Source organism: Sordaria macrospora, chromosome 1 (assembly GCF_033870435.1).
Source record: "Sordaria macrospora chromosome 1, complete sequence".
Lineage (NCBI taxonomy): Eukaryota > Fungi > Ascomycota > Sordariomycetes > Sordariales > Sordariaceae > Sordaria > Sordaria macrospora.
The window spans coordinates 8,105,691-8,125,838 of NC_089371.1; the positions used below are offsets into that span (position 1 = coordinate 8,105,691).

Here is a 20,148-nt window from a genome sequence, read left to right on the forward strand (position 1 = left end):
ATAACTCGCGCGTCGTTTTCGAGAATACCATCCAACAATAATCTCGATTCAGTTACTTAGTTTTCATCCAATTTCTATCCCTGTGTTTGAATGTCCCTGGTGGATATTGATCACAAAGTTCACTTTAAATTGAAGTCACATCCAAAGTTGAGTCTCTCTTCTGTTTCATGATATTCCATTACCCCTATTAACCATATCACCGCCCCCAAGAATACCTGATACCTAATAAAGCCAATTGAATACGCTGCATCGATCCTCTTCTCCCCATCGTAATTATGAAACGCTGAAAAATAATGATATATAGCAACCAGCAACCTCCTCCGCTATCGCTTGACCAGCATCTTCTTCTCCTATCAAGTGCTAACAATGTATCCAAAGAAAATATGGCAGAGTAGAATAACCGCCGTAACGGTAGCCAGGAAATCAATGCTGTCGCTTCGCCCGATCTCTAACAACGACCTATCTCTCCTCCTCCTCCTGGTTCCTCCTCTTTGTCACACCCTTCGATGCTGCGCTTGCTTGTTCTGTCACATTGACGAGTTCCACCACGCCTTCCATAGTCTTTTCTTCGGCGACTTCATTTTGACATCAACATACATCCACGGCATCACATCCCTTAAAGACCTCTCTTCTGGACGCGGAATCAACGGTAACATCTCCAGCGGGTTTCCGCCATTTGCAGCGGCCAATGCCTCGATGACACGTCTCAGCGCCGGAGTGGCCGGATCGTCGTCGTCGTCGTCGTCGTCGTTGTCGTCATCATTCTCGCTGGCACTACTGCTGTGGGTAGTAGCCGCGCCCCTTCTGCTGTCGTCCACAGGTAAAGGTACAGGTGAGGATGATGGTGGGCAGAAAAGCATAGAAGAAGAAGAAGAAGAAGAAGAAGAAGAAGGGAACCCGTGGAATCCGAGACCGAGAAAGGCGCGCTAGTCCTACTGGATTGTTCCCTCGCGGAGCTCCTCGTTGTCTGGGACGAGATCTTCGATGGAGTTTGTGCGACGGGACTTGTTGATGGCGACGGGACGCTTGGGTTGTTCAGTCCCAGTAGACCTGGCGGCCTCCTTCTCCGCAGAAGAACCGACAGTTTCCAACTTCTCCTTCTTGGTCGTCTCCATCTCCTCTTTGGGCACAAACCTCTTGCGCACCGCCGAGACCATCTTGAAGAACCAGTACCAGTTGAGCGTGTTGAGCGTCAGGTTGCTAGCGACATAAAGCCCAGCAAGCCACTTTGGCACGGGCTCGGGCTTGGCGGCGAAGAGCATCACGTTCTCGGCGTCGATGATGGAAGAAGTGGTGTTGTAGTAGGACTGGATGTATTCGGGCGAGGGCGCGTGGTGCACAGCTTGCCACATGTCCTTGTAGACGACGGCGGATTGCCAGGTGCCCCAGATCAGACGACAGGAGAAGAAGGTGACGAGGAGGGCGACGCCATTGTAGAGCTGCACGCGGGATCCGGTCATGTTGAGCTTGTCGCAGAACCAGTGGATGTTGAGGAAGGGGGTCGAGAGCTCGTAGAGGATGAAGGTCGTGGAGTAGAAGTTGAGGAAGGGTCTCTGTTAACAGTCAGGGTTAGTGATGGCCACTTAGTGTTGGGGAGGATGGATAACGGGGCACAAGAACGTACAAATCCAAACGAGTAAACCACAAGAGCGCTGACAGCATGGGCGAGCAGGCCGAACCCGAAGATATCGAAGTTCAGCAGCGTGACGCCCAGGTCCCAGACAAAGTAGCCGCAGGCCAGAGCCTGGATCATGCCCGAGGCACCCGTGTATCCCCAGACGCGCTGCTCAAAGTCCATGGCAGAGCGCTCCTTGTCGGCGTACATAACCCATAGTGCCAGGGCGTTGATGAGGGTGCTCTGGACGAGCGAGACGACGTGAGTGTCCCAGTTGGCCTTCTTGGAGCGCGAGTGCTTGGGGTAGTACTTGGAGAAGAAGAGGTTGGACACCAAGGGCGAGACGACGACGTGGACGAAGGTGTAGAAGGCGGCGGCGCCAATGACTTCGTGGATATGGAGCGGCAGGGTCGGGAAGGACAGACGATCAGCCCAAGGCTGGCTGGCTTTGGCCAGAGCCGGAATCGGGGGGAACGGGAAGGGATCCCGCATGTCGACGGCGATGCGCGGCGGCGGGAGGTTGTGACGATGGGTGTGGATTTCTGGATATATACAAAGCTTCTGTCGGCGACGATGGTCTTTGGGAAGCTCTGGTTATATGCAAATAGCTTATGTGGCAGGTTGATTGCCCAGAGGACACTTTGGAAGGGGTCAAGACTCTTGAGAACCGGGGTCGAGGTGGCTCTCTGGTGGAGGCAGAGGCGGAGATAAATAGAGACCACCGAGGTAGGGCTCTCCTTGTCAATGGAGCCGGCCGCGAACCTGTCAAAGCGGAAGTCTAGAGCTTCGATGGGACAACGTCAGATCGACAAACTGCAACCGTCAACGTGCAGCAGCGAACAGCAGCCCACACAAGCCTAGTTCCTGGACAGCTGGGTATTGGCGTTATTGGTGTGCCCTGTGAGATGGTTCCCTGCGATGAAGGCCGGCACGGGACGAGTCTCAGGCGGATACTTGGGCGAGTCTTTGAAGGTCAGGTACCTCTACCGGTTTATAGGCGCCTTCGTCTGATCGGATGGGAGAGGTCACGGTTAATATAGTATCAAGGCTAGAGATCATGCAAAGATGGGAAGTTTGGAATAGAATCAAACAAAGGAACAACTCGTCCTCTTTAATTTACACAATATGTACACAAATGAGGATGTGGCGCCATGTGCGATCTTGTCACTCTTTTGTCGACCTGGACAACAACGACCTGGACGACTGGACTGACGTTGGCGTTGGGAGGCATCCAGGGCATCCAGACCAGGAAAGTCGAAGAAATGGACCCTGTCGCTCCTGTCGCTGTGCGTTTTGTTGGGATCTTGGGCTTCTTGGCGTTGTCCCGCTAGGTAAGGACCGTAAGGTACCTCTGGGCTCTGACGCTGTCTTATCTTATCGGTTGTTCTCAGTGCTCCAGAATCACATGCGTTCGAGTGATACAAGCTGGTGAGCCTACGATGCCATCGAACATGTCAGCTTCTCCATGAAGAACCCCCATACCTTCGTGTCTCATCCGAGTATCATGGGGAGTTCTCTGAATGACTTTTATAAAAGGTAAGCCCCTGGCCAAAAGGTACTCAACAGACGTGCCTGCCCCGCCATCTTTGCTGCAAGGGCAGGTCATTTGTTGCTTCCCCCTGACCACGGAAGCCGAGGCACAGTCTCACAGAAAGGGCGACTCGCAAGAGAAGGAGGGTTAGGGTATACCGTGCACCGCCCAGGTGCGTGCATGCCAACGAAAGATCACTCAGAATCATCACCAGATCAGCTCTTCACACACAACAGACTGGATTCATTTTCACCCACGCGCCCTGCCTGCTAAGGGCCGAATGTTATCCTACAATTTATTGTTACTACAAAACCGTTTCCCGTCAATTCTTTTAACCTCCACAGATTCTCCCACCTAATTGTCCAGTCAAGTCCATCGCCGCTCCAGCCTATCTTTCCTTCGGTTTTGCCAAGCACGGTCTGATGCCATGAAACCCGGTGTCTCTGTCTCAGAGTCCTCGACGAAGTGTTTTCCTCTTTGGCCGCTGATTTGTATGCCGATATTTCTCCTTTTCGTGTCGTTTTCCTTGCCATCTTCAGCCTCCTCCATCCTCACAGCCTTCCCCGGAAAGGCAGCAACACCAAGCATAGCAGAGATGAGTTCCCAGATGGCGACAAGAAGCCCTAGCAAAGTGCGTGCGTCCATCGGCGGCGTATCGCTCGGATGATTCTTCCCCTCCATCGTCATGTATGTACTGGGCGCGTCGTTTGTTTTGGCTTGTCTCTCCATTGTCCGTCGGGGAGCTGGGCTGAACTCCCACGGACTTTCACTGTCCTGACTGTTATCGACCAGTGTCGTGCTCGAAACCGCCGACCTCGGGAGAAGATTGGGGCTGTCAAGGTGCTCTGGCGAATCAGAACCGCCAACGAAGTCCAGTCCAGCGGCTCTGGCCATACTCTCGTGCGTTGATGGCATCAAGTTTGGGAGAGCATTGGTCAGACCCAGTAGCCTGGGTGGTGTATCTGCTTGGAGCCGCGGAATTCTTGCTTCAGCAATGTTATCGCTAGCTGTTGGACGAGATGCCACGTTGTCGTGATGGACAGACGTCGTTCGAGTGTCGGTCGTCGCCTCTCGATGCGTAGCTGGATAGAATGTGGCTTGTTGGGGCTCCGGGATCACCATTGGAATGCTATGTATATTTGCCTCATCCATGGTCTGAGAAAGATACTGGGCTTCCATATCCAAGGGGAATTTGGTCGCGGAATATCCGTTGCTCCATTGGAACTGGATGGATGCTTGTTTTTGTGGCGTGTGTTTACTTCCCCCGAACTTGAATATCTCCCTCGACCAGCTTTTGAACTTGTCCCGTTTCCTTGCGAGCGTGCCGGTTACCTCCACCGTTAGATGGAAGGCCCTCGCGTTGTGCCCGATGGCAAAAGCTGTGTGGAAGGTTGAGCCATGTGTTGGTCGCTTCTCAAGAGAGCACTCGTCAAGAAACCACTCCAGCCTATTGTAGTTCGGGCACCCGTCGACGGACCTGAGATGGCCAGAGAAACGCCAGCTGTCAGCAATGGTCTGGAGTTTTTCTTTTTGCCTGCCAACGCCGCCAACCTCGAACAGGTTCCCTATTCCTATTGTGGGTATGAGCTCGTCCAGTTGTCGGGTTTGAATTGTTTGTTTGGGTCCGCTCAGTTGTCCCGGGCCAAAGTGTCCGGTCATGAAGACAGCCGGCTCGCTCCTATGGAGCGCATCATCATCTCTCCCCAGGGTTACCGCGATTGTTGCTGACTGAAGCCTGCAGTCAGCAGGTTGACGGAAGGCCAGGTCAAGGTAGAGGATGCCGGCGGGATAAGTGTCACTAGGCTGGGGATTTTCTGGTCCGCCCTTAGACATCTTGCCCCATCTGGACCTCGAGCATAGGAACCGGCAATCAACTTCAACCTTTCCGATTTTTGATGTTTGTCCGATAGGTATAAGAGGCGGAACACTGTCAGGGAATCGACCATAGTCGACGCGGGTATAATTGGGCGGAGATCTGGTCACCCCTCTCCACGGTGCTGACTCGGTTTGCTGATATGCCATCTGTATGAATCAGAGCGGAACGATGTCGTTTGTGGTCGAGTGCGCCCAAGTCAACCAAGCGGATAACACTTGGTTAACAACTACTGGGGAAAAGTGGAATTTATTTGCGTAGAACTCACAAGCACCACTTGCTGCCACCACAACAGATCCACGCTCAGCCTTATTACCTTCCTGCCTGCGTAGGAACACCCTCCAGTCTGCCTAGTGCAGCTGAGCCACTCGAAACCCATTACTAATTTGGTCTGGCATGCAGGCTCCCAGCCGCAGTGCGACCTTGGGGAGAAAGGTGAGACCAATGGCTGAGGTTATTCCGGTTGATTCAAGTATCGGCTTACATGAAGAGAAAACCGCATGAAAAGCCTCGCCAGATATGGGGAAGTCGCTACATGTGTTTGGGTGGATGGCGGGGCGCCACTGTCACGGCAACCTTGAAGATAACTATCAAGCGGTTAGTGGTCCAATCGTCTGAGGTGTCCCGTATCCTTTCTTACCACAACGCTTAACCAGGTTGGGTAGCTAAGTTGTCAGCTGCTTACATGACCCCCAAAGCCTTGTGACTAGTTCTCGAGGACGTGTTCATCCCACGGGTCCGCGCTCGTCCTTAAATGAGCGTGGGTGCCACATAGCATCGCTCAGCATCATCATCCTCGGGTCAGATCGAAGATATTCCGCACGTCAGGAGCCCGTACCATGCCTCCCATACCGCCGCCCCCATATCCACATCATCGAGGATTGCGTTCGAGGCTTGATGCTGATGGCTATGAACGCGACTGTGGTGTCCGCCACAATCAACCAAGTCGCTCACGGTCTCCAGTGCGACGCATCATAGACGAATTCGAATTCGGGGATTCATACGGAGCTGAGAGGAGTCTGGTGGCTGTTAGATATCAGTTTCCACCAAAGACCTGGCATCCCAAGGATTCCGTATTGACCTCATACGTCCAAAAGGATCACCACGGAGTAAGCGATAAGAGAGAAAGCGGGTCTCATGGGGTCAATCATATGGATAAATCTAGGCCACGACCTACGTCTGGGCCGAGCACCAACCACCCTTTTAAGACGCGACATAGCACAGATGGCCCTTCACCACCTCGACATGTACCTCCGTACGAACCGAGCATCAAAACCCCTTTTGCGCCGCAAAACAACGGAGATCATGATCTGCCATCTCAGCCTTCGGAAACCAAAGTGGAACAGATTGTTTTCGATGCGGTCCATGATCCCTCCCAGTCATCGAAAGATATTAGTATTCAGTTTCATCTTCCGATCGAGCAAGACCTGAGTCCATATCTGAATGATTTCTGTCGATTCCGGCGCCTGGGAAGATTCAAAGAGGCTAGGGATCTCTATCAGTCCAAGCTCGCAAAACATAGCACCATTCCATACATCCTTATACACTACGCTGAGATGCTTGTTGTGTCGGGGGACTATAAGAGTTTTTACGAACTCATTCACCCCAGCCAGAACGAGCAAAAGGATTCGAAGGGCGCGACATACGGCAAACTCAAGACTAATTTTGAGCTGTTAAAACTCGTCACACGTTCACCGGTATCGAACTACACTATCGTGGCCATGGAAACTGTCAGGGGCGTTCTAGAGGACCTTGCAGATGAACAAGTAATGGGATCAACAGAGGTGAGTCGTCCAGGGCTGAGCTCTGTCTTGAAGACATGGAAAAACTCACAAAGATTCAGGTTCAATTGCTCTCCCTGTGTTTTCAGGTATTGGGTCGCTTGAAATCATCTTCGCACAGTCAGGTTGTGTCTCGAGCAGTTCGGGATGCCAAAACATTGTTGGACCTAGAACTCATCTACTACCGCCTACTGAGCGAAGCTCGTATCTGGGACTTCAGGGATCTTCTCATCAGCGCTGTGTCGCTCTTTGGATGGCCGGAGACCATCGCGATGCTTTTCAAGTCCAAAGACACGGACATGGCACTTGCGCGCATCCACGAGGACTGGGCACAGTTGGGGAACGATGAATCCGTCATACTTGGTCTTTTGGACATTTTTACCTCTCTCATGTTGCAAATCCGTCCTCCCGCCCAAGCCACTCATCTTTCGCCACCAGCTCTAGTCGAGCATGCCCGAATTTTTGCAGAATCCGTCCAGAAGAATAACGCAGATAACATGAACACGCGACCTTTCATTCAGTGGATTCTGGCCAAGACGTGGTGGGAAGCGCGCCCAACGCCAAAGCGTTCTGACGGGGCTACCATTGATGATTTCGAGGGGCTCTTGCTCGAGCAAGGGGATGGTATACACCTTCCGGTATTTGTCCCTATCCATCATTCCGAGAAGCCTGACTGGGCAATGGTTTCTGCACGGTCCAACGCGGCGCAGCGGAGCGCCGTTGAGGTTGCGCTAGGAGCAGCAGTGGAGGGAGACGACTTATATCTACAAGCACTGGCCTTGAAAGTTCTTTGTCTGCAACTCCAGGATCCAACCAAGCTTATGGATGTTCTTTCCACTCTGCAGCTTGACTTACAAGGTGATATGGAAGGCTTCCTAGGCACATGTCTGGCAAGATATCTCTCGCTTCCGGAACAAAACGAAGCTGACGAGAAGGCACTTTTGCGAAGCTTTAAGCAGCTCGACAATGTCTCGGGAAACTCGTACCTTGATTCCGGCATCAATCCTTCCTTTTTCTGGGCCCGAGATGTTATCCGAGACCATATTTCAGCGAGGGTTACCGGTGAACAAACCCAACCACCTAGTTGGGGAAGGAATTTAAGGATCTATGGCTCAAGGCTCCCACAGCACATCGCCACATTCATCGAGAACAACTTTCGTATGGAAGTTCCTCCTCCGATGTCTATATCGTTCAATATCATCGGCGAAAGAAAACCACACAAAGATACGCCACCAAAGCGCGTATCCTTCAACATCACCGACAACAAGGACACACTAGAAGATGAAGACACGTCCTCGAAGCCGCCTTACCCCCTATACCCAACTTATAAGCTTGACAGTCAAGATTGGAGAAGTCGACCTGCCAGTCCCGTGTATGATCGAACACGGCAGCCACCAACAGTAACCCGAAATACTGTCCGCGATGCCTATTCTCACGACCCCCACCCTCCCAACTCATATCATCGCGATCCCCATCCTCGCAGCCCAAATCATCACGATTCCTATCATCGCGAGTCCCATCATCACGACTACGACTCATCCGACGGCGAGTATTGGTCTGATGATCAGGAGAGATCCGAACGCCGTAGATGGTCATCGGCGGATGAAAGCGCTCGCCAGAGGAAGGAGGAGCTCGACAGGCTGTGGATGGAGAAGGTGAAAGCGGAAGTTGCGGCATACAAACTTGACAACGAATCGAGGAAGCTTGTCAACGAATCGAGGAAGCTTGAAAACACATCAAGGAAGCAAAGCCTCGCTCAGGGACACGCTCAAGAAAAGGCCCACGAGGACCGCGACGCGCTGGCTCGGGAACGACTGGAGAGGCATGGACTTCCTGCTGAAAGGCCAGAGATGCCAAACTTGTCTCATGAGAGGCAGATTATCAAGGCATACGAATTTCCTGCGCATGAGAGGAAATCTGCCGGTGATCAAGGCGCTGCTGATAATGGACAAAACTCGAACAAAAACGACATGGAAGTCAAGGTCGAAGCCGATCGGAAAGAGCTCAGTTTCTCATCCAAGTTCCTGAAAGACAACACAGTCACGGTTATTGTGCGAAATACAGACAACCCCGAGGAAACAGGATATTATCAAATGGACAGCACTAGACTCCTTTTCAAGCCTGCTAGAGAGATGGATGACAAAGAGATTGCGGCCCTCGAAAAAGTCTCCAAAGCGGACTTTGACCCAACACCCAAGCAGCGCAAACACGATGATCCTTCGACGGCGGCCCAGCCTCCTTTGATCCACCGTTCAAGTTTCCCAAAAGGTGTGACAGTTGTTACCATTCCTGAGAACCAGAGCCATACTTCCGAGGAAGCGATACCCACTGCTCTGGGGATTGGTATAGAAACCAACGCAACAGTAGCACCAACACCAACAACTAGAAAAGGAACCGAACCCACCACAACAATCAAGCCCAACAAGCAGCAGCATTTGGCCAAAAGCACACTGAGGGCCCAAAACAGATCGTCAAGTCGGGCCAGTGCCAGTAGCGCAGACAGTAGCAGCAACCAACTAAAACCTGCGGCGGCGGCAGCGGCACGGAAAAAGAAGGGGACTTCTGCTGACTGGCCAAAGAATAACAATCCGACGACGACGAAAGACCCCTCCTCCTCCTCCTCCGATCCTACTCAAAAAGCTCCCCCTCCTCATAAAGAGGTCATAGGCGAGCCAAACCCAGAAGCAGACACACGACCGAGGAAGCGAGGCACCTGGGATACCAGGGCGGAAAGAGACCCAGGCCTAGTCCTCGGAGTTGGCGTGGATGCCAGCGGCCCAAAAGATGACGATGATGATGATGATGATGATGATGATGGATGGGACGGTCCGCGGGTGTTTGATATGGACGACCTTACCAACAACAAGAACCGGATGGATCGAGCACCGACGCCTCCACCACGAAGAAGCACGTTGCCGCCGCCCGTGGAAGTGGCCCTTTCGGTCCCGGTGGTGGAAAATGCACCCACCGGCCCTCCACCACGACGAAGCACGGTGGAAAATGCCGATGATGAAGAGGATTGGGTTCGCCCAAAACCAGCAGCAGCAGCGGCAGCAGCGGCAGCAGCAAAGGAGCCAGAAACACTTATTGCGGAAATCCCAAGTACAAGTAAGAAGGGGGGCGGGGAAGAAAAAGCGTCGTCTTCGAAGTCGAAGTCCAAGGGTCCCTCCGCGCAAGCAAAAGCAAGTGGCGGCAGCAGCAGCAGCATGAACCCAACAACAGGCTCAGCAGCAGCTAACAACAAGAACCAAAAGACTGCTGAAGATGCGGAGGGGGATGAGAATAATTCAGAGTACGAGTGGGTGGCACGGGAGATGAGTGAAAGGTTGACTGGAGCGAACGATTATATTGACCAAGACCTGCTTCTTTGACGGTCAGGTCAATTTTGACAGACATAGATATGCTAAAGGATAAGTAAGGTAGACAAGTGAGGAGGGCGAAATTTTTGAGCTCATATTATATATTGCGATCATGGAATGGCAATGAGGGTTCATCAGTTAAACGTAAAACTCGTGACAAATGGCCAGAGCAACATGGATATAATCGTATGCCACCCATTCCAGAGTGTGTTGACATTTACACTAAGATATGTTGACGAGTGTTGACATGGTGGAGGATGGAGGCGGCTGGAACTATCCGTCCAGCTGAGTGGTACGAGTCATGTTTATTTTAACAGCAGCCCTATATTACAGCATTCGCTCACTTTTGCGCCCTTCCTGCCCAGCTGACTCGTTCTTCACTTCCACATGCGGTGCTTCTTATTCACCATCCTAATGACTCGTGTTAACCTGCGATAATCTGGAGTATCAGATACTCATAATGACAAATATTCACTACTTTTTGTTTTCCTTCTGCCCATCATCATGTACTTTCTCATTGATATACCGGTTATGATTAGACGTGCCGCTTTCGTTAACTGATCCGCCTGTCTTGGCGGACGTTTCAGTGACCATATTGAGATTGCACAGAACGTAATCACGTCTCCTAACGTGTCCCTAATACCAACTACCAACCGGGCCTCGCTGTTGCAAAAGAATCCCCTCTCTCCTCAAATTTAGTAGCGAGAATCTCGAGCCGGTTTTGCTCTCTAACGGTGAACAGCCCAGGCGTTTTGACCCTCTTGAATCTGAGCATTTCAAGCTCCGCTGCTTCTTCATCGAGCTTTGCATTTTCTTTTGCAAGTTTCGCTTCCTCCTCCTTGCGGGATCGCCCCTCTTGCTCGGCAGACTCGATGTTTGCCTTCACCTGCTCGTTCCTCTCTTCCTTTTCATCTTCTTCCTCCGTCTGGATTGACACGCTCATTGGCTTTCTTCTCGTCCCTGGTTCTGATAACCCTCTTACTTGGCTGGCTTTCTCCTCCTTGCCCTTGGCTTTCATTGAAAAGGGGGTTTTAAAGTACCCTTCCCCTGTCCGCTCCTTGCTGTCCGCTTTGGCGGCGCCGGCGGCTGTGGGGACGGCAGTGGCAATGGTCCTTTCATGTTGCCCTTCGTTTATCTGCACTTTCCGTCGTGACGGAGGCTGCGGTACGCCCTTCATCCGATCAGGGATTGACTCCAGCAAGGCAGGGCCATCTTCTTGGTCCACTTCATCAGAAAGAGTCTCCAAGTTCTCCATGTTCAAGTCGTAGCCGTCAACCACGCTATGTTCTGCTGAGTTGGGATCGTTGTACGCTGTGACACTCCCCCTTCTTCTGTTTTTACTGACAGATTCTTCATTCAGTAGGTCGAGCACCTCTTTGGAAATCCTGGCTCTCCTCGCTGCTCGTGTCTTGGATGAGTTTCGTGTCTTAGATGAGTCTCGTGCCTTGGATGAGTCTCGTGTCTTGGATGACTCCCTCGTCATCCTCTTGTGATACCAGTGACTATCATACTCTGCCGTCGGTGGCATACTCGTCGGCCAACTACTTGTGCGCACGATGCCCTGATTTAGCTGAAAACGATCACTTAGGGTCCTGGTGATGGGCCTGAGAGGCACAGGGCTTCCTGGTATGTAACCCGTACGGTCGTTGTGACCGAATGCCATTTGGTGACCACGCAACTGAGTAGCTTCAGCTTCGGTTTGTTGAATCTTAAGTTGCGACGCCAGATTTTCGTCTCTTTGGTGTTGTCGGCGTAACGCGTGGGGCAACCTGTCTTGGGTAAGACGCCTGTCTTTCACCATAACGGGGTTGGAGACTTTCCTCGGAGTCATACCAGCCTCTCCAGCTAGTTTCCCTGGCCCCGGAGTGGTTCTTTTGGGACTGCCGAGTTCAACCTTTTGGGAATCAGGCTGAGCATCATGAATCTTAGTCGGAGGCTCAATGTTGCCGTCCATAGCGCTTTGCGCAACCCCATTTTCATCTACCACGAAAATGGTTGATTTAGTAGGATCCGTTTTGCTGGTGAGTGTTACTGTCAGCGTGTTGTTGTCTAATAGCGAGGGCGAAAATTCTAGCTTTGGCCATCCCTTATTTACGCGGATAGAAGTGGACAGCTTGCTGCCGTCGTCGCTTTGGGAATTATCAGAATCGTCAACCTTTCGAGATTGGGGCTGAGTATCATCAAGCTTAGTCGAAGGCTCTATATCGGCGTGCATAGCGCCTTTGGCGACCCCGTTTTTGTCTACCACGTAGATGTTTGATATAGTAGGATCAGTTTTGCTCGTGATCGTTACTGTCAGCGTGTTGCTGTCTAACAGCGAGGGCGAAAAGTCCAGCTCCGGCAATCCCTCATTTATGCGGACAGAGGTGATCAGCTCGCCGCCGTCGTCGCTTTGGCAACTGTCAGAATTGATCGCTATCTGATCAGAGGTGTGTTGGACCGTTGCAGTATCTTTTATAGTGCAGCTCTTAAGTCGAAGAGCATGGGAGTTGTCCGTAGGGGCACTGTCGACTCTTTCAACAAAGGGCCTTGCCCCAATTCCTGAGTGATTGTCATTATCCGGCTGGCCCTCAGCACAACCGTGTGGATTCATCAATGAGTTCACGGTATGAACCGGGGCCTTCGGGGCATACAAAAGCGAAGCTAGTGCGCTGTCAGATTCCAAATAGTTGAAAGCGCTCGGGTGGTTGAAATTGAAGTTTCCTGATGTGGGCATTGGGCCCTCACGATTCGCTTGCCTGCCTTGGTCATGACGATTCCTCGCGCCTGAAATTTGATTATCTTCTGAAGTCTGCTCGGATTGGGCGGCCCCTTTACCCAACTGCATGGCAGATATCGATCGCTTTGACGAACTCAGCGTGGAACCGAGGTTTTGGTTCACAAAATCCACAACGTATCGCGGAAGCTTCGTGCTATAGGCATCAAGGTCAAGCCACCAGACCGCTGACTTCTCAAGTTCACCCAATGTCTGGGCTTCAAGGTGTCCACAGATCACGTCTCTGGCCCATAGAAACGTCGGATGGATGAAGGACTTGTTTTGAAACCCCTTGGAGCTGTTTTCAACCTTCTTGAAACTCTCGAGCAGGTTCTCTTCATCCTCTCGGTGTCGCAAGGTGAGATACTTTGAGAGACACGTCTGGAGAAACCCTTCTCTATCGCCCAGCTTGCTTAGCTGCAAACTCGCAAGAGCTTCCAGCACACCGCCTGGATCTTTTGAATGCAGAACAAGTATCTTTAAACCAAGTGACTGGAGAGCGTAATCGCCGATATCAGTGGCCGCCTGAATGGCGACTTCGATCGAGCGAATTTCGGCGGCATTGGCTTGGTTGCGAAACATATCCCAGTCCGGCTTTTCCGAATGCCGAACAGGCACAAAGATAGGCAGGTGTACACCGTTGTCTCCAAGATCGATTAGGAGTCCAGGAAAGTCTTCCAGTATTCTCCCATCAGAACATTGCGGTATTGCACTCATCCCCGCCAGAGTCTTTGCTAGTATCCACTGAATGAAAGGTCGAGTTTTCATGTGTTCGAGGCTGATGGTCTGTATCGTTTCTGCGAGTGAACGAGAGTATATGCAGAGCAACTCTGTGATTTGTCGCTTTTCCGTGGCACTATTCTGTAATATTAGGGAGGTAAAAAGATCAAGGAGGCCGAGAACCATGGACTCGTCAGTCTGGGACTGGCGCCAGTCTTGATTCATTCCTTCGAGGATATCGAAAATGTGTCTCGGTCCGAAGATAAGTGACGCCGTTCTTTGCCATCCATATACGGAAATGGTCGTGACAAAGAGATCTCTAAAGTCCCAGATTCGATGCTCGCCCAGAAGCCGGATATACATCTCACTCCAATTGGTAATGTCTGTTGCAACTTGACAGTCATCATCTTCGGGGCAAATAGCTTGGCCAGAAGAATTCTGCATAAGCTTTATCACTTGAAGGCAAAGAGTGTATAGTTGGATCTAGGATTCATTTTAGCATGTGAACTGCATATACATTGTTTGTGAACATACCTCCGTTGAACCCCAAAGGGTCTCGGTTTTCAAGAACGTAAAGATGGTCCGAACGACTTGCATTATGGCTGCAGGGTAGTCACCAAGTAATGGCTGAGCCAGGAACTTCATCAACTCGAAGTTGGCCGCAAGCTCGTTATTTGGCAATGCAGTACCTATGTGGAAGAAGTCGTCCGGATACACAAGTTGGCGAAATCCGTTCAAATCACCAGCAGCGAAGAGCATCTCAGCATATTGTACGAAAATATATGGAGTCGTCCGGAAGTTATCGAGCTGAGTGTCAAAGAACTCCTTCGCGTCATTAAACCGGCCCAGGCGCTTGAATCGACTAAAGGTCTCAAGGTCGGTTCTCGGATCATCCTCAATAGGTATCTCGAGTTGCACACAAATATCTTTCGTCGAAACTGAGGGGTCGTGAACTGCATCGACAGCCCTACGTCTTTTGGCTTTGGGCTTGTCATCCGTGATGCTGGGTGCTTTACTTTCATGTGATATCCTAGTTATATGCACGGCAGAAGGAACCAGAGCTTTGGCTGTATCCGTACCTGTCTCGGCCATTCTGTCAGTGGACATCTTGTCCGGAGGCCCAACTGAAGTCGTGGTGGGAATCGGCGGAAGTGTTGGCGGTGGAGGAGGCGGCGTAAGCGGCCTGTGTTGGTAGGGCCGTGGCATATCATTGCCGTCAAGGCTATTTGGAGCTGGCTGACGAACTGGCTGATAGGGTGCATATCGAACCGGTACCAATGGATGTTCATGTGGTGGGTCAAAATAATCTTCATTCCACGGCCGCCTTGCCCAGGGAAGACGAGAAGTAGGCTGTGTAGGTTGAAGACGCCTCTGAGAGTGAGGGTCAAGCTCATAGTAACTTGCCTCTTTGTTGAGCCCGGTTGGCATTGTGTGAACGGAATGGCCCGTGGCATGGGGAGTATGGAGGCAATTATGGAAGTGTCGGGTGCCGACACCTAATCGCTAGTCGCTAAAACTTCCTCGACGTCTCGGCTCTGTTGATAGTCAGGCTCAAAGCTGCGCGTCCTGTTCGTGCGTCAGGGTGGCGTATCGACGCGAGTTATAAGGATGAGTTTCCAACTTGCTACTCTAGTAATATGCAAAAATGGGCGAGCAACAAGTTGGCCGAGAATGGAGGTTTCAGGAAACGCCATGACTGGTGGGCAACTCATATCAAAAGGTCAAGGGGTTAGGCGGCCTCAGCTGGGAGAAGGGACTGCAACGGTAATCGACACATCTTATGTCGAACTGTCGGGTTTCGAAGCTCAAGCTGAAGCATAGGAACCTCTGTATAGAGTCGATTCAACCTTGCCAATGTAGGTTCCCATGAAATAGGCTGTACAGAACAGCCATTTGGCCCCCAACGACTTCGCGGTAGGAATGAATGCGAATAAGCGCCAGCCTTGTCAAATCTAAGAGGCGGGGAAAGTCCTCTGCAACTTTTGGAAAGGGGCGAAGCGTCTGGAGATGGCGTCCAGCAGGGTAACACTGCATCAAAGCTGATGTTCGTTTTAGCGAATTGAGAACCACAATTGCAAAGGCAGTAGGCATCCTTCTTCGGGCCTTGCAGTCACGACCCGGTTTGCAATGTTTTCGATTCCGCACATTGTTGCAGAGGATGCAGAGGCGGAAGGTAAGGTAGTATCAGCTTCCTGGGGGTCGTTGGCAGAAATTCTCATGTTATCTACTCCCGTCATATGGGTTCACTGGTTAAATTCTGCACTTGCCCTGTACAACACGTTAGTAACACGTTTCGATGTCGGCGCCAGTTGATATAATACCTCTTCTGAAGCATCAATCACCCACCTGTTTCGAACCATGGAACGACCGACACGGCCAGAACTGCTTGTCAAGACACAGAGGTATGGACGATGTGACTATGAAAAGTTTGACGACAGCATTTCGTCCATTGTCCGTGCCGGGCAAGGGTCGATTGGGAAAGTGAAGGTTGACTGCCGGTTCCTCCTTACCAAATCGCAATGGGGATACATGGGATCGAATCCTGGGCTTCGCAAATGCCCGGCTGGTATCATCTACTTGGACCTCGACATAGATCAACCCCGGGACTGCAGGCTAGAGTCAGCAACTTTCACCGTGACCCTTGAGGAAGAGTATGATGATACGGATGTTGTATCACCGAACCTGCCAATCTTCCCGGTAACAATGACCGACTATTATGGCCCGAAGCAAATCCGCGGCGTAGAACGAACGAGGCAAATAAGGCGCAAGAAGCAAGTTATACCAGAGGTCAACATACTAGGCCATGGCATGGGTGGACTTGGTGTCGAAACCGAAAGGAAGATGGATGAGGCCGGCAGATGGGCTTTCTCGGGGCATTTGGATTCCAGCAACGGCGGTCACATCTACAACCGATTGGTCTGGAGGTTGGACGAAAACTCTCTTGAACAACAATCGCTGCACAAGCCCACAATCCACACAGCATTCGCATTGCAACACAATGCGAAAGGGTTCACCATGACTGTCGACGTGAGTGGGAGGCTGGACGCGTGGACGGACAGGTTCAAAACGAAAGTGAAAAGAAAATTTGGAGGGAGCAAGGCCAAGGCGCGAGACACGGCGAGCATCAACTTCCAATGGAGCCAGGGCTATACCTCATCTTCATGGCTGGATGAAAATGCTCGAAGTCTCCCACACGCAATGGAATATGAGAACATGCTCAGCATCCCAATCGAGATGCCCGACGCCCTCCCAGCCAACTTTGGCCCACCCCAAAGATTCAACACGGCCAACATACCTCATCACAACTCACACTATGAGACCACGCATAATGTGCAACGGCCGCCCGGAGGCCAGACGACCTGGGCGATGCCTGGACTGCATGCAGAGACACAGCCTGGATTGTTGGAGTCCGGTGGTCCTCTTCAGCATTTGCCGCCGTTAACACTCGAGGATATGGCCTTTGCAGCTGGCTTCTCGCCATCTCCTGCTCCCCCCGTAGCTTCGAGGCAATCGGAACGCTCTCCGAGGTCACCGGTGTCAAGTGACGTGACGATGGTGGAAGAGTGTAGGGAAAGCGAAGGCATTATACATAACACGGCCACAGAAGATGAGGATGACGAAAATGAGGAGGATGAGGCCGTGGATGAGGATGTCGTTGTGAGACCAAGGGAGGCGTATCGAGAGGCTCGGGGTCGGAATGGGGCCGAGGCGCAGAAAAGGATGAGATTGCAAAAAGGTGCCTGCGAGAAAGAACAAGTAGAGGAAAAAGTGGAAGAGGACGAGGCGGAAGGAGAGAGGATAGATGTTGGCCTGTTGCTCCTGCTGTATTGGCTCCGATCGACGGGCATGACAATTTTGGAACTCCTCTTCGCCGTCTTCACCTTCCCTCCAGTGCCAGCCACCCCTCCTATTGTTAAGTCAGTCCGAGAAGTGGAAGGAAGGAGAAATAGAATAAGGCAAGAGGGACACAAAACGCAGAGATTGAGGAGGACACCGAAACCCATTGCCCCGCGAAAAGAGAAAGTGCCGTGGGAGGTGCGGTCTGGCGAGGAAACACTTGTTTGTCTGGGTTCCACCAATGAGTTGAAAAGGGAACAAAAGGAAAGAGTGAGGCAGAAGATGAAGTGAGATGTCGCTACTGAGCAATGTTTTGTGGAGGTGGTAAAATACAGCTGAACATGAAACGACGCAGAATGTCCAGTCGTGACGTGACGTTGTTGAGATTGAAGAGAATTGGACAATGACGACGGTAAAAGATCTGGTCCGTCTTGTGGGTGGTGTTTGTTGCAGCAGCCAAGTCGTCGCTGCCAAGGGTCCTGTAACTGACCCGCATGGCCCCTGAAATCAATCGCTATTGGAGGACTGCGCACTGACCACCTCCCCCCAGTGCTGTGGGTTGGACGCCGCTTCCCTTCTAGAGAACACCAAACAACTATCTCCAGCCTGGAAGGAAGCTGAATGTTATCCACACAATCTCCCCTCATCAGGTAATATCCCGAATCTCAATTAAAAGCAAAAGTAACTAACAATGTCATGTTAGAACTTTTGATAACAAGAGCTTCTTGAGACTGATATCTCATTGCGATTCTTAGCTTCACCCTGACCCTTTTGGTTATCCTCAAGTGGTGGGTCCTCAACCGAGTGGGCAACCTCCTGAGAGTTGACGCGTGCAGCGAGCTGAGGTAGTAGAGAGGCCCAACGGCTGTCATTAAGTTTGGGCTGGAGGATCAATCTCTTGATACTTTCGCCGAGTCATCCTTTAGGATTATTGCCAAGTGAAAATGGCAGATCTCCTTTACGACCTGCTGTCCCCTTCCTCAGGGGATCCATCCTCGAGGCCGGCACCCGATCCAAGCTCCCTCGAGTATCTAACCAGTCTCTCATCACAACCCCTCACAGCCCTGGAGACAACCGAGCCACAAGCACTCGCCCAGACATCACACGGCCTCCTCCTCTCCATCCAGTCTCTTTCCAAAAAGTCTCACAAGCAAGTCATCGAATCAGCAACCCACCACTCCACCCTCCGAACCAGCCTACCTGCCCTAGCCGCTAGCACCGCCGACCTACGACATTCCATCCCCAAGCTCGATCATGAAGCCGTCCGCTTTTCGACCAACTACAGTAAATCCAGCGAAAGTGATGTCCTTCTCCGACGCAAGAAGGCGCTTTTGCTCTCTCGAAATGTTGAGCGGCTCGTCGACGTGCTGGAGCTGCCCAACCTTCTCTCGACAGCCATCTCCACCGCTCCCGTCAACTACTCATCTGCCCTCGATCTGAATGGCCACATTCGCCGTCTCCACTCCCTTTACCCAGACTCACCCCTCGTCACCTCCATCGCCGCCCAGGCCGACGAAGCTATGCGCACCATGGCCGCCAACCTCATCCAAAGTCTCAAGTCCCCAGGTCTCAAACTGGCTGCTTCGTTACGCACAATCAGTTGGCTGCGTCGCGTCTTGCCGGACCTGGAAGCCGCCGGCACAAGCAAGGGACACGACTCCCAGGAACGGGTGCTCGGCGCCCTCTTCCTAGTCTGCCGACTAACGACGCTGGTGAACATGCTCGACGCTCTGGAACCGTTACGCGACTTGGCAGACCAAGAAAAGGCAAGGCAAAAAGCGATTGGGAGTGGGAACGCGTGGTCCGGCGGTCAGCAAACGGAGCGGTATCTCAAACGCTACATTGAGATCTTCCGTGAGCAGAGTTTCGCGATTGTGAGCATGTTTAGGAGCATATTCCCTCCTGCTGCCCCAACGGGGAATGGAAAGGAGGGTTCTGATGATCCGTCAAAGCAAGAAGATGCGCTGGAACCGATGCCGGCTGCGTTGGCGACGTTTCCGCTGCATTTGGTGGATATGTTGTTGGAGACACTGAGACTGTATCTGCCAACGGTGAAGGACCAGGCGTCGAGGGATAGTCTGCTGACGCAGGTACTCTACTGTGCCGGCAGCTTGGGAAGGCTGGGAGGTGACTTTGGGCTGTTTTTGGCTAGTCTAGATCTGGGGCCGGAAGCGGAGGAAGAGTGGGTGGAGGTTGTGAAGAGACATCGGGCTCTGGCTGGGAGGCTGGAGTCGATTGTTGGCGATCAGAAGAAGTAAAAAGTAGGACTGGATGAACGCCCAATCTACCAGTTACAACTGAAGCGAACTAAAGCCTTTCGGCAACGATATTTAGACCTAATACAACTAATCAGAATTCGGTGTTCAGGGCCCTCCAGCCAGCAAGATGTTGTCCGATGTATATACCCGGCACAGAATTGGAGCTTCAGTGGAACTTATTCCTTGTCCACCATTGCTTTTCCCCTTTGGAGCCGTGGTTTATCCCCATTCAAACAGAAGTTCTCATCAAAACGATCTATCTTCCCAGGAGATGTCGAAAGTGGACCTAACCTGAAGCCGCTTCCGGGGCCCCGGCCTGTTCGGACTCATGGTGGAGTCTTTTAGCGGCCCCGCAGCGGCAGGGTGGAGTCGATCCCCGAACGGCGGGGCAGTCCCGAAAAAAAATAATTCGGTGACTA

The 20,148-nt window shown here is 51.9% G+C and overlaps 6 protein-coding genes across 6 annotated transcripts; 3 read left to right on the plus strand and 3 right to left on the minus strand.

Moving 5' to 3' along the window:
• Positions 1-183: 183 nt before the first annotated feature.
• On the minus strand, positions 184-3,031 carry SMAC4_00472 (uncharacterized protein). Its single transcript, XM_003351876.2, has 3 exons — positions 1,625-3,031; positions 937-1,553; positions 184-807 (listed from the first exon to the last, which is right to left on the minus strand). Exons 1-3 carry the CDS (start codon positions 2,105-2,107, stop codon positions 528-530), a joined length of 1,380 nt encoding a protein of 459 aa, XP_003351924.1. The 5' UTR covers positions 2,108-3,031; the 3' UTR covers positions 184-527.
• Positions 3,032-3,372: 341 nt separating this feature from the next.
• SMAC4_00473 (uncharacterized protein) lies at positions 3,373-5,216 on the minus strand. The gene has a single exon (XM_003351877.3). It carries the CDS (start codon positions 5,166-5,168, stop codon positions 3,513-3,515), a length of 1,656 nt encoding a protein of 551 aa, XP_003351925.2. The 5' UTR covers positions 5,169-5,216; the 3' UTR covers positions 3,373-3,512.
• Positions 5,217-7,072: 1,856 nt separating this feature from the next.
• Positions 7,073-10,304, plus strand: SMAC4_00474 (uncharacterized protein; the record flags this gene model as incomplete). The annotated part of the gene is made up of 1 exon (XM_003351878.2): positions 7,073-10,304. The coding sequence occupies one exon, from the start codon at positions 7,073-7,075 to the stop codon at positions 10,169-10,171; it is 3,099 nt and encodes a 1,032-aa protein (XP_003351926.1). The 3' UTR covers positions 10,172-10,304.
• Positions 10,305-10,805: 501 nt separating this feature from the next.
• Positions 10,806-14,741, minus strand: SMAC4_00475 (uncharacterized protein; the record flags this gene model as incomplete). Its single annotated transcript, XM_003351879.2, has 2 exons — positions 10,806-14,117; positions 14,169-14,741. 2 exons carry the CDS (start codon positions 14,739-14,741, stop codon positions 10,806-10,808), a joined length of 3,885 nt encoding a protein of 1,294 aa, XP_003351927.2.
• A 1,166-nt stretch (positions 14,742-15,907) lies between these two features.
• On the plus strand, positions 15,908-17,992 carry SMAC4_00476 (uncharacterized protein). Its single transcript, XM_003351880.3, has one exon. The coding sequence runs from the start codon at positions 15,993-15,995 to the stop codon at positions 17,760-17,762; it is 1,770 nt and encodes a 589-aa protein (XP_003351928.2). The 5' UTR covers positions 15,908-15,992; the 3' UTR covers positions 17,763-17,992.
• Positions 17,993-18,073: 81 nt separating this feature from the next.
• SMAC4_00477 (uncharacterized protein) lies at positions 18,074-19,899 on the plus strand. Its single transcript, XM_003351881.2, has 2 exons — positions 18,074-18,121; positions 18,175-19,899. The coding sequence occupies exon 2, from the start codon at positions 18,416-18,418 to the stop codon at positions 19,727-19,729; it is 1,314 nt and encodes a 437-aa protein (XP_003351929.1). The 5' UTR covers positions 18,074-18,121; positions 18,175-18,415; the 3' UTR covers positions 19,730-19,899.
• Positions 19,900-20,148: the final 249 nt, after the last annotated feature.

Coding starts and splice junctions, on each gene's coding strand:
- SMAC4_00472 (XM_003351876.2), bottom strand. CDS start 2,107: ATGCGGGATCCCTTCCCGTTCCCCCCGATTCCGGCTCTGGCCAAAGCC. Junction 1,554..1,624: donor TGGTTTACTCGTTTGGATTT/GTACGTTCTTGT, acceptor GACTGTTAACAG/AGACCCTTCCTCAACTTCTA. Junction 808..936: donor CTCCGCGAGGGAACAATCCA/GTAGGACTAGCG, acceptor TGTGGACGACAG/CAGAAGGGGCGCGGCTACTA.
- SMAC4_00473 (XM_003351877.3), bottom strand. CDS start 5,168: ATGGCATATCAGCAAACCGAGTCAGCACCGTGGAGAGGGGTGACCAGA.
- SMAC4_00476 (XM_003351880.3), top strand. CDS start 15,993: ATGGAACGACCGACACGGCCAGAACTGCTTGTCAAGACACAGAGGTAT.
- SMAC4_00477 (XM_003351881.2), top strand. CDS start 18,416: ATGGCAGATCTCCTTTACGACCTGCTGTCCCCTTCCTCAGGGGATCCA.